The following is an 11,018-nucleotide window of genomic DNA, read 5'->3' as shown; positions in this document are numbered from 1 at the left end:
ATATTGTTTGCCTGAGTTACATAAATATAAGGTCGCATAGCTAATACATTCGCTCATAGCAAGTGTAGACACTGCGCAAACGATAGTGAATTCTTTTTCATCTGAGATCAGTTCAACATACAGAGAATTATTATTTACATTCACAAAAATATAAAATCATGCCTCCAAAGAAAGCATCAATTGGATGAAAAAACCCCAAAACAAAAAAGTCGAATGAATACAGAGCGGCGGAAACGGAAGATCAACGAAATGTCCGACTTCAACAAAATCGAAACAGAGAGACAAGCTCGAGAAATGTTGAAACGGGAAACCAGCGGGAGTCTCGCCTCCAGCAAAATCGTGTGAGAGCTTCAACCTCCAGAGACGCTGCAACCCTGGAACAACGAGAATCTCGCCTACAACAAAATCGTGTGAGAGCTTCAACCTCCAGAGACGCTGAAACCCTGGAACAACGAGAATCTCGCCTCCAGCAAAATCGTGTGAGAGCTTCAACCTCCAGAGACTCTGAAACCCTGGAACAACGAGAATCTCGCTTACAAAGAAATCGTGTGAGAGCTTCAACCTCCAGAGATTCTCAAAATCCCGAACAACGCAACGAACGGCTTCGCACTAATCTATCACGATTGACCCATTCAAGAGAAAGAACACATTTAATGTTGGCGGCATACACTTATGACAAAAACAGAGACTACGAAAATCATGCAGATGTCGCCATTGGACCGACGAATATTGTTTGGTTGCATTGCTATGCTTTGAAGTTTGCAAACGAATCACCAGGAATGTGTTGTTCAAATAGTAAAATAGTTTTGCCATCGTTAATTGAGGCACCTGAACCACTACTTAGTTACCTTTCTGGCACAACTACTATTTCAAACCACTTTTTGAAAAACATACGCAAGTACAAGTCTTGCTTTCAAATGACTTCATTTGGAGCAACGAAAATTATATCTGAAGGCGGTTACATGCCAACATTCAAAGTTCAAGGCCAAATATACCACAAAATCGGTTCATTGCTCGCAGTGCAACAACAAGATGCGAAATTTCTGCAAATTTATTTCACTGGAAATGATGCACTGGAAGTAGACAAGCGTTGCGTAATTAGTTCTGGGAACCGACGCGAGATCATTTCAAGCTTGCAGGCAATGTTCCATGAACAAAACAGTTTGATTCGCCATTTTAAAACAGCTCTGGATCAAATGCCATCAGGAGACTATAGTGTTGTTATTAGAGCAGACAAAGCTCCGGCTGGTGAACATGAAAGGCGCTTCAATGCTCCAGTAACAGGGGATGTTGAAATTGTAATAGTTGGCACCGAATTCGATCGACGTGACATCATTATCCACCGGCGAAATGCTAATGTGCAGAGAGTATCGGAAACACATCGATCGTATGATGCACTCCAATATCCAGTGCTGTTTCTCTATGGAGAGAAGGATATCATTTCAACATCAGGCAAGTCGACCCCAGTACAAGTGAAGTGACGACAAAGAAAGTGTCTTGCATGGATTATTATGCAAACCGCATTACGATTCGTGGAAATGAATCCAATCATATCTTAAAATGTCGTGAATTATTCCAACAGTTTATTGTGGACATGTACGCGAAAGTCGAAAGTGAACGTCTTCTTTTCATTCGCTTAAATCAAAAGAAGCTGCGCGTTGAAGAATACGTTCATTTACGTAATGCAGTTGCTAATGATGGAAACATTGCTGACATTGGACAAATGGTACTTTTACCTATAACATATACAGGAAGCCCGCGGCACATGCACGAATACGGGCAAGATGCTATGACGTACGTTCGAAAGTATGGACGACCAGACCTATTCATCCCCTTCACTTGCAATCCATCGTGGAGTGAAATAACCGAATTGCTTTTTGCAGGCCAGAGCTCATCGCACAGACATGATCTTCTCGCTCGAATATTCAAGCAAAAGCTAATAAGTGTTATGAATGTCATCACGAAGAATTTTGTTTTTGGAGAAACCAGATGCTGTATGTACTCAATTGAATGGCAAAAGAGAGGCTTACCACACGCTCACATTTTGATTTGGTTGAAGCAAAAAATTATACCTACACAAATTGATAGCGTTATATCAGCCGAGCTTCCAAATCAAGCCGAGGATCCATTCCTTTTGAAATAATCAAGAAAAATATGATTCATGGGCCATGCGGTACTTTTAATCCTAATTCACCATGTATGCAAAACGGCAAATGCACAAAGCGATATCCACGTGAGTTGATTACTGAAACTCAAACTGGGGTTGATGGATATCCTCTGTATAGGCGAAGAAATCCCACTAATGGTGGATACACAACTACTATTAAGATGCGAAGTGTAGATATCGACATAGACAATAGATGGATCGTGCCATACTCGCCACTACTTTCAAAAATGTTTAATGCTCACATCAATGTTGAGTATTGTAATTCGATAAAGTCCATAAAATATATTTGTAAATATGTTAACAAGGGCAGTGACATGGCAGTATTCGGATTAGCAAATTGAGGTGATGAGATCACGCAATATCAAACAGGGCGCTACATCAGCAGTAACGAAGCAGTATGGCGGATATTTGCATGCAATATTCACGAACGATATCCAACGGTTCAACATCTCGCTGTTCATTTGGAAAATGGTCATCGGGTTTACTTCACCGAAGAAAATGCGCAAAATAGAGCAGAGCAACCACAAAACACAACACTGACTGCTTTTTTCGAATTGTGTACATCCCAAAATTTTGCTAAAACGTTGCTGTATCAAGATGTGCCCAAATATTATACTTGGAAGACATCGACAAAAAAGTTCAACAGAAGAAAAAGAGGTGCAATTGTTCCAGAGCATCCTGGTATATATACGTCCGATGCATTGGGACGTGTGTATACTGTCCATCCAAATAACGCCGAGTGCTATTATTTGCGGTTGTTGCTGCATACAATCAAAGGGCCGACATCATTTCTTGCTTTGAAAATCATCGACGGAGTAGAATGCCAAGCGTACAGAGAAGCGTGCTTTAAACTGGGCTTATTTGAGAATGATCAGAATTGGAACACAACTCTGACCGAAGCATCACTCACGTGCCATCCAAAGCAAATACGAACTTTGTTTGCGATAATTTTAACAACATGCGCACCACCGAATCCTCGACAACTGTGGGAAATGCATCGTGAAAGCCTCAGTGAAGATATTCTAAGACAAGCACGTGCAAGCGATCCAAGTCAGGAATATTCGGATGACATTTTCAATGAAGCTTTAATATTAATGGAGGACTTATGCATGTCAATCAACAACAAAGCTCTTTGTCAACTCGGTATGCCAGCACCGACACGAGATAGAAATGCTGTACAAGATAGAGACTTGATGCGAGAACAGCAGTTTGATGCAAATCAGCTTGAGCGATTTGTGCAAACGCAAAAAGAGTTTTTAGTTGCTTATCAGAAAAAAAGCTTATGACAAAATCCAGGAGGTACCGGGAAAACTTTCCTCATCAATTTAATATTGGCGTCAGTTCGAATGCGAAATGGGATTGCAGTAGCAGTAGCATCATCGGGGATTGCATCAACACTACTTGATGGAGGACGTACAGCGCATTCAGCACTTAAGCTTCCATTGAATTTGCACCAGACCGAAACACCTACATGCAACATCAGCAAAAACTCTGGTATGGCCATAGTCCTTAAAACGTGCAAAATTATAATTTGGGACGAATGCACCATGGCACATAAGAAATCGCTCGAAGCACTTGACCGAACTCTGCGAGATTTTCGTGGAAAAGACCAACCGATGGGAGGCGCTCTTATACTTCTTGCAGGTGATTTTCGTCAAACATTACCCGTTATACCACGATCAACACCTGCAGACGAGCTGCATCGCATCTGTGGAACTATGTCGAAAAAATTACGCTCACAACAAATATGTGAGTGCGTTTGCTGCAAGATACGTCTGCCCAAATATTTTCAAAGCAACTTTTAGATATCGGAATCGGTAAAGTTCATATTGATCGCACAACAAATGAGATATCATTTCCGTCCAACTTTTGTCAAATGCAGCAGAGCATTCAAGACGTCATCGACAGAGTATTTCCGAACATAACGATCAACTACCGAAATCCGGAATGGCTCCGCGAACGTGCAATTTTAGCTCCGAAGAACGATGATGTTAGTAAATTAAACGATCAAATTCAATTCAAAATTCCAGGAGAAGCAGTCGAATATAAATCGATTGATACAGTAATGGACAAAGATCAAGCTGTTAATTACCCAACTGAATTTCTTAATTCTTTGGAGCCACCTGGAATGCCTCCTCATTCGTTGGCGTTAAAAGTTGGATCACCAGTGATGCTTATTCGGAACTTGAACGCGCCGAAACTGTGCAACGGAACCAGAGTGATAATAAAAAATTAACACCGAATTTGATCGAGGCAACAATCATCAGCGGTAAATTCAAAGGCGAGGATGTGCTGATTCCACGTGTACCGATGATTTCCAACGATTTACCGTTCGAATTCAAGCGGCTTCAATTCCCTTTGCGTCTTGCCTTTGCTATAACTATAAATAAAGCACAAGGGCAATCATTAACTATTGCGGGTTTGGATTTGAAAAACTCGTGCTTTTCACATGGCCTGTCGCCATGGCACGTCGCCTGTTCACGAGTTGGGACACCACAAAATTTATATATTTACACTCCAAATGAAAAAACTAAAAATATTGTTTATCCCTTAGCATTAAGGTAAATAAAAAGGTATTCAATTTCAAATCTCTAAATACATGTGTTTTTCTTTGGCGTAGCAACGCGCGCCGGGTATTGCTAGTATCAATTTATAAAACATGTTTCACCATTTAAATTTTTCTTCTTCTTCTTTATTGGCGCTGTAACCGCCTAAGCTAGGGATGCACAGCAGGGGTGCACGCAGTCGACGTCGCGGGCAAACTGCGCGCACGCGAGCGTGCTGGGGGAGGTGAAGTGAGCTGTACGGAGATGGCATCGTATACATATTAACCACTACACACTTATTTTCAAGTAAAAATGCGTGTATGTATGTGTACTTTTGCGAAAACTGAGCCAGTGTGGCATCAGGCCACCAGAAAAAGCCAATTTTGCCAAAACAAAAGCGCCAAGTTTTTATTATCATTGTTAAGGGTTAAGCATTGCTGACCATTCAAAGGTTAATGGTGTCTGCGCGATCGACTCTTTCCTCATTTATCTTCGCACCTCATTCGCCGCAGTCAACTCCAGCTAGCCTATTGTTTTGTTAAGTACATATATTGTACATCCACTTCTATATGTACATAAAGATCACATGCATAATTATGTAGGCATATGTATGTAGCCACATGTATAAATATATAAATGCATTTAGTTTGTCGCATTAGGTGAACCGATAACTGTAAGAAATTGTTGGTTGTAAATTAATAGAAGTACCAATTATGTACGTACAAAGCACTTAAGTATTTTAGTGCCTAACATTTCTTCTTATACATATGTACAGGAGTATGAATATAAATTCCGCAAGAAAATAAACTGTCTTACTTTGAAACTTTTTCTCGAAACCTAAAGTCATAGCGCGTAGTCGCATCGTTTTATTTTTGCATTAGTTGGCAAAAACGCTTGCCAGCTCAAAACATTTTGGTGACCCCGACGTGATATCGTCACGTATCAAATCGTCGCGTATGCACTAATTGGAATACTACTTCCATTTCGCAAATAAAACTTTATAAGTTCTCGGTTATCGGCACACCTAATCAACGGCAAATCAACATGCTTCCCGGAGCTGAAGGTGCTACTGGTGATGACGCAGTTAAGGTGATATCTCTTTATAAAAAGAGGACTCTATCATTAAAGAAGCAGGTAGATGACATTAACCAGCAGTTGTCTCCGGACTCTCTAAGAAGCTTGGATGAGGTGGACATTGCTATGTATTTGGAATTGGTTGAGCGCCTTCGCACGAGTTTTGACGAAGCTCAATCCTGCCTTGAAGCTGAGGATCATAGCGAATTGGCCAGTGAAGTCAGTTGGTCGTTCGCTAGGTTACACATGGAGGTTAAAGGCAAGCTCACACGTGAACTTAATCATCGCAGGGTCGACGTTGCGCACTCATCAACAGCTCGTCCATTCGTAATCGATGATGCATCTCCATCGTTTATTATTTCTCAACGCAACCGACTTCCTGAATTGCAAATTCCACACTTCAGCGGTGAATATACAGAGTGGCCAGACTTCATCGCAATGTTTAACTCGGTTATTAACAATTGCGCTGAGTTAAGCAAAATTGAAAAGTTTCAACATTTGCGGGCAAATTTGAGAGGCGCTGCCTTGGATACAGTTCGTTCCTTGGAGCCAAGTGATACCAACTACGACGAGGCATTGGACCTCTTGAAGAAACGGTTTGGCAACCGGCTACTCAACTTTCAAGCGCATATAAAAGAAATTTTCGCACTCAAAAAGGTGGAGAGCGGCTGCGCTTCTGGTCTGCGCTCGTTCAGCGACAAGCTAAACGCACATCTGCGCTCTTTATAAACGATGGCAACGGGGGAGCAGATTGCTGATGGATTTCTCATATACCTGATCTCTCAAAAGCTCGATACAAAATCGCAAATCAAATGGGAAGAAGATCTGCCAATAAATTCGCTTCCAACTTGGACATCTATGGCAACGTTCCTGGAGAAGAGGTGTCGCATGCTAGAAAATGTGGAGGCCACAGTACCAGCAGCAAGCAGCACTTCCGTGGCAGGCAAACGTTCACCTCACGGTAACAGCAGTTCTCGAAAGGCACTTGTAACATCTTCAAGCTTATGTTCGTTTTGTGGTTCCACTAGTCACTGGATTTATGGTTGTTCTCAATTTGGAGACTTATCACCCGCTTCGCGTTATAAGGAAGCCAAGCGCCTACAGTTGTGTCTCAACTGTCTTCGCCAGGGCCACACATTAAACAAATGCAAATCAGGACATTGTCGGCAATGCACATCAAAACATCATTCATTGCTACACATGCATAAAGGTGAGCAACCTACATCGCTTCGTTCGGCCGACAACACAGGCGCTGGAACGGCACCAACGTCTTCGATGAGAGTGCAGCAAGTAGCCACAGCTGCATCCTCAGAAAACTTCGTCTTGCTGGCAACAGCAATTATACATATCAAAAATCGTACAGGGTGTTACGTTCCCTGTCGCGCACTGCTCGACTCCGCCTCTCAGGTAAACTTTGTTACATGGCGCCTGGTAAATCAATTAAAATTAGAAACGAAAAAGATAAGCACTTCCATATCTGGTATTGGTGCATCCAATTTCGTCGCTGACAGGGCAGTTGACATTTTCGCAAGGGCACGTAGTGATGACTACACTTTCCCCTTTGAAGCTATCGTTGCCAACACCATCACCGATCACCAGCCGAACTTCGACCTAAACATCGATTCGTGGAACATTCCGCCGAATGCCAAACTCGCAGATCCGCTATTCTATAAATCGCAACGAGTTGATGTCTTGCTGGGAGCATCAATATTCTTCGAGTTAATGTGCGTTGGCCAAATTAAGTTAGCCAAGAACCTTCCAATCTTACAGAAGACCAGATTAGGATGGGTCGCTTCTGGTGGAGGACTACATTTCCACAAATCATCGGCTTTAGTTGCAGTTCGTTTTCATGCAGAAGAAAAGGAAGCTAGTCTCGATGACCTTGTCAAGCAATTCTGGGAAGTCGAGAGCTGCTCAGTTCTGCCCACTCAATCGCAGGAAGAAATTAATTGTGAACTTCACTTTCAACAAAATTATATTCGGCTTGTTTCTGGTGAGTATGCTGTACGACTACCGTTAAATCAAAACGCTACTAATCTTGGCGATTCATATACACAAGCCAAGCAACGGTTTTTAAGTTTAGAAAGAAAGCTGCAGCAGAAGCCCGGCATTAAAGCTCAGTACTCATCATTCATGGATGAATATGCTGAGCTGAAACACATGTCACCTGTAAGGTTGGAACCACAAATTAAAAATTTCTTTTTGCCGCATCATTGCGTTCATAAGGCTGACAGCACAACAACGAAATTGCGAGTCGTGTTCGATGGCTCCGCAAAATCAGCCAGTGGATATTCGTTAAATGATATCCTCATGGTTGGTCCAACCATTCAGCCTAAACTCTTCAACACACTTTTGCGTTTTCGTATGTTCAAGGTAGCCTTAACGGGAGATGTCTGCAAGATGTACCGCTGCGTACGCATTTTGCATCCCGATAATTACTTGCAATGCATCCTATGGCGAGGCGACCCCAAAGCTGAATTAAAGGCATACACACTTGACACTGTTACGTATGGTACCAGGCCCGCCGCGTTTTTGGCAATTCGTGCTATGCATCAGCTGGCAACAGACGAAGAAGCAAACTTCCCACTTGGAGCACAGATCGTCCGCCGAGATTTTTACGTCGACGACCTCATCACTGGTGCAGACACCCTGGAACAAGTGATTGAAATTCGTCGCCAAACAACACAGCTACTTCGCAGGGGAAATTTCGTTCTTGTGGTGGTCAAACGTTTCTGCATCTCTCAATGGAGTTGCTGAATTTGACCGTGAGCCGCTGCTGCAGTTCCGCGATGGCACGCACATTACAAAGGCGCTTGGACTAGTATGGGACCCAAAATCAGATGACTTCATTTTTTCACTTGCACCTATAAGAAATCACAGACAGGTAACTAAACGCATCGCATTATCAACAATAGCCCGGTTTTACGACCCACTAGGACTCATAGCTCCAGTTCTAACTCAAGCAAAAATATTCATACAAAGCATGTGGAAAGAACGAGTTCACTGGGACGAAAGTTTGCCACAGCATTTGCACAAGAGTTGGACCGATTTCTGCGGTGAACTTGAATTAGTATCCAATTTTCATTTCCCTCGATATGTACTAATGCCAAACTCTCACTTAGAACTTCACGCATTCTGTGATGCTAGCCTAGCTGCGTACGGTGCATGTGTATATGTTCGAGCGCAATACATCGATGAAGTCAGAACCAGCCTATTATGTTCGAAGTCAAGAGTAGCGCCATTAAAGACTCTCACCATACCAAAGCTCGAGTTATGCGCAGCCTTGCTACTCGCTGAGTTATTGGACTCGGTCAGGCAGACACAAATATTTGATTGCAGCATACACTGTTGGTCGGACTCAAGCGTCGTGTTATCGTGGCTACGGGAGGAGTCTTCAAACTTCAATATCTTCGTTTCAAACAGGGACAGCCATATACAGACGCTAACTAAGGGAATGCTATGGCACCACATTCCAACTGCGCTCAACCCAGCTGACATCTTGTCACGGGGAGCATCCCCAAGTGAGCTTCTCAATTCCCAGCTTTGGATGCACGGTCCATCCTTCTTACTTGGAGATCAGAATGATTGGCCACCAGCACCCGATTTTCTCATCGACACGCCAGAACGGCGGCGCACTACTCTGGCCGCAACAATCCACCTTGAAGATATTTCACTTCGCTGCAAGTATCTAAACTCATTCAGCACCATGCAACGAGTTTTTGCATACGTTTCCAGGTTCATGGTAAGAAAAGATCCTACAACACCGAAGACGTATGGCGCACTTACACCTGAAGACATCAAACTTGGAACACATCTTTTATTACGCCTGATCCAGCAGATTCACTTCGCTCCCGAGTACAAAACTTTAAGGGCCAAAAGAAGAATTGAATCATCCAGCGCAGTATACTCACTCAATCCGTTTCTTGATGATTTCGGGCTTATAAGGGTTGGTGGTCGCCTTGAAAACTCAATGCTGGATTATGAAGCACGCCACCCAATAATTTTGCCAAAACGACACCCTATTACCATCGCAATCATTCAACATTTTCATCAAAAATTTATGCATGCTGGACCGCAAAGCTTAACAGCCTCAATTCGATTACAATTTTGGCCGATTGGTGGGCGAAAGACCGTAGCCGGTGTAATCAACAAATGCTTAAGGTGCTTTCGCCTGAAGCCAAAAGTTATGGAACACATTATGGGTGATTTGCCACAACACAGAGTGCAGCCATGCAGGCCATTCTTTATAACCGGCGTTGATTTTTGTGGTCCTTTTTACTATAAGTCCGAGGTACGCAACAAGGGTCCAGTCAAGTGCTATATTTGCATCTTTATTTGTTTTGCTACAAAGGCAACGCATTTCGAGTTGGCGTGTGATTTATCTACCGCTTCGTTTTTGGCGGCTCTCAAGCGATTTATTTCAACGCGTGGGAGACCAAAAACAATCTGGTCAGATAATGCTACAAATTTTGTTGGAGCGAGGAATGAATTGACAGAGTTAAAAAATCTTTTCTTGTCCACGTCCCATCTCCAAGCTGTTCAGGGGCACTGTCTGGACGATGGCATCGAATGGCGCTTTATCCCACCACGATCTCCCCACTTTGGCGGTCTGTGGGAAGCAGCGGTAAAGGCGGCTAAATTTCACTTCTATCGCGTTGTTGGTCTCTCCGTGCTTACATTCGAAGAGCGGCGTACTCTTGTATGCCAGGTATGTGCTATAATCAACTCTCGACCCCTTTATGCCATTTCAGAGAATCCTGATGACTTGGAGGTTTTAACGCCGGCTCACTTCTTGATCGGAGCGCCATTTAGCAGCTTTCCAGAGCCAAATGTTACAGATATTGAGACCAGTCGATTAGATCGTTGGCAGCGTTTGTCTCTCATGCAGCAGATGTTTTGGAAGAAATGGAGCACGAATTACCTAACTATACTACAAGAAAGAAACAAGTGGAAAGCAAAGGTCCCGAACATTCGAGAAGGAGCAATGGTTTTGTTAAAGGACGAGAACCTTCCACCATTAAAATGGCAACTTGGTCGTGTAGAAGAGGTTATTCTTGGCAGAGACAAGGTGGCCAGAGTGGCGCTTATCCGGACAGAAAATGGCGTAATACAACGAGCCGTTAATAAAATTGCACTTCTGCCTATGGAAAATGTTGAAGGCCAGAGTCCTTCAACGGGGGAGGATGTTAAGGGTTAAGCATTGCTGACCATTCAAAGGTTAATGGTGTCTG

General features: G+C 43.0%; 2 protein-coding genes across 2 annotated transcripts; both read left to right on the top strand.

The window, feature by feature from the left end:
* Positions 1 to 5,757: 5,757 nt before the first annotated feature.
* LOC118734006 lies at positions 5,758 to 6,516 on the top strand. The gene has a single exon (XM_036463681.1). The coding sequence runs from the start codon at positions 5,758 to 5,760 to the stop codon at positions 6,514 to 6,516; it is 759 nt and encodes a 252-aa protein (XP_036319574.1).
* A 3-nt stretch (positions 6,517 to 6,519) lies between these two features.
* On the top strand, positions 6,520 to 8,086 carry LOC118733998. The gene is made up of 2 exons (XM_036463669.1): positions 6,520 to 7,961; positions 8,014 to 8,086. The coding sequence occupies exons 1-2, from the start codon at positions 6,520 to 6,522 to the stop codon at positions 8,084 to 8,086; spliced, it is 1,515 nt and encodes a 504-aa protein (XP_036319562.1).
* The last annotated feature ends 2,932 nt before the right edge of the window (positions 8,087 to 11,018 follow it).

This window comes from Rhagoletis pomonella, unplaced genomic scaffold, assembly GCF_013731165.1.
Source record: "Rhagoletis pomonella isolate Grant_MI unplaced genomic scaffold, Rhpom_1.0 Rhpom_scaffold_00001, whole genome shotgun sequence".
Taxonomy (NCBI): domain Eukaryota; kingdom Metazoa; phylum Arthropoda; class Insecta; order Diptera; family Tephritidae; genus Rhagoletis; species Rhagoletis pomonella.
Note: the sequence above shows the minus strand (reverse complement) of the source record. Positions and strands in the feature narration are given on the sequence as shown.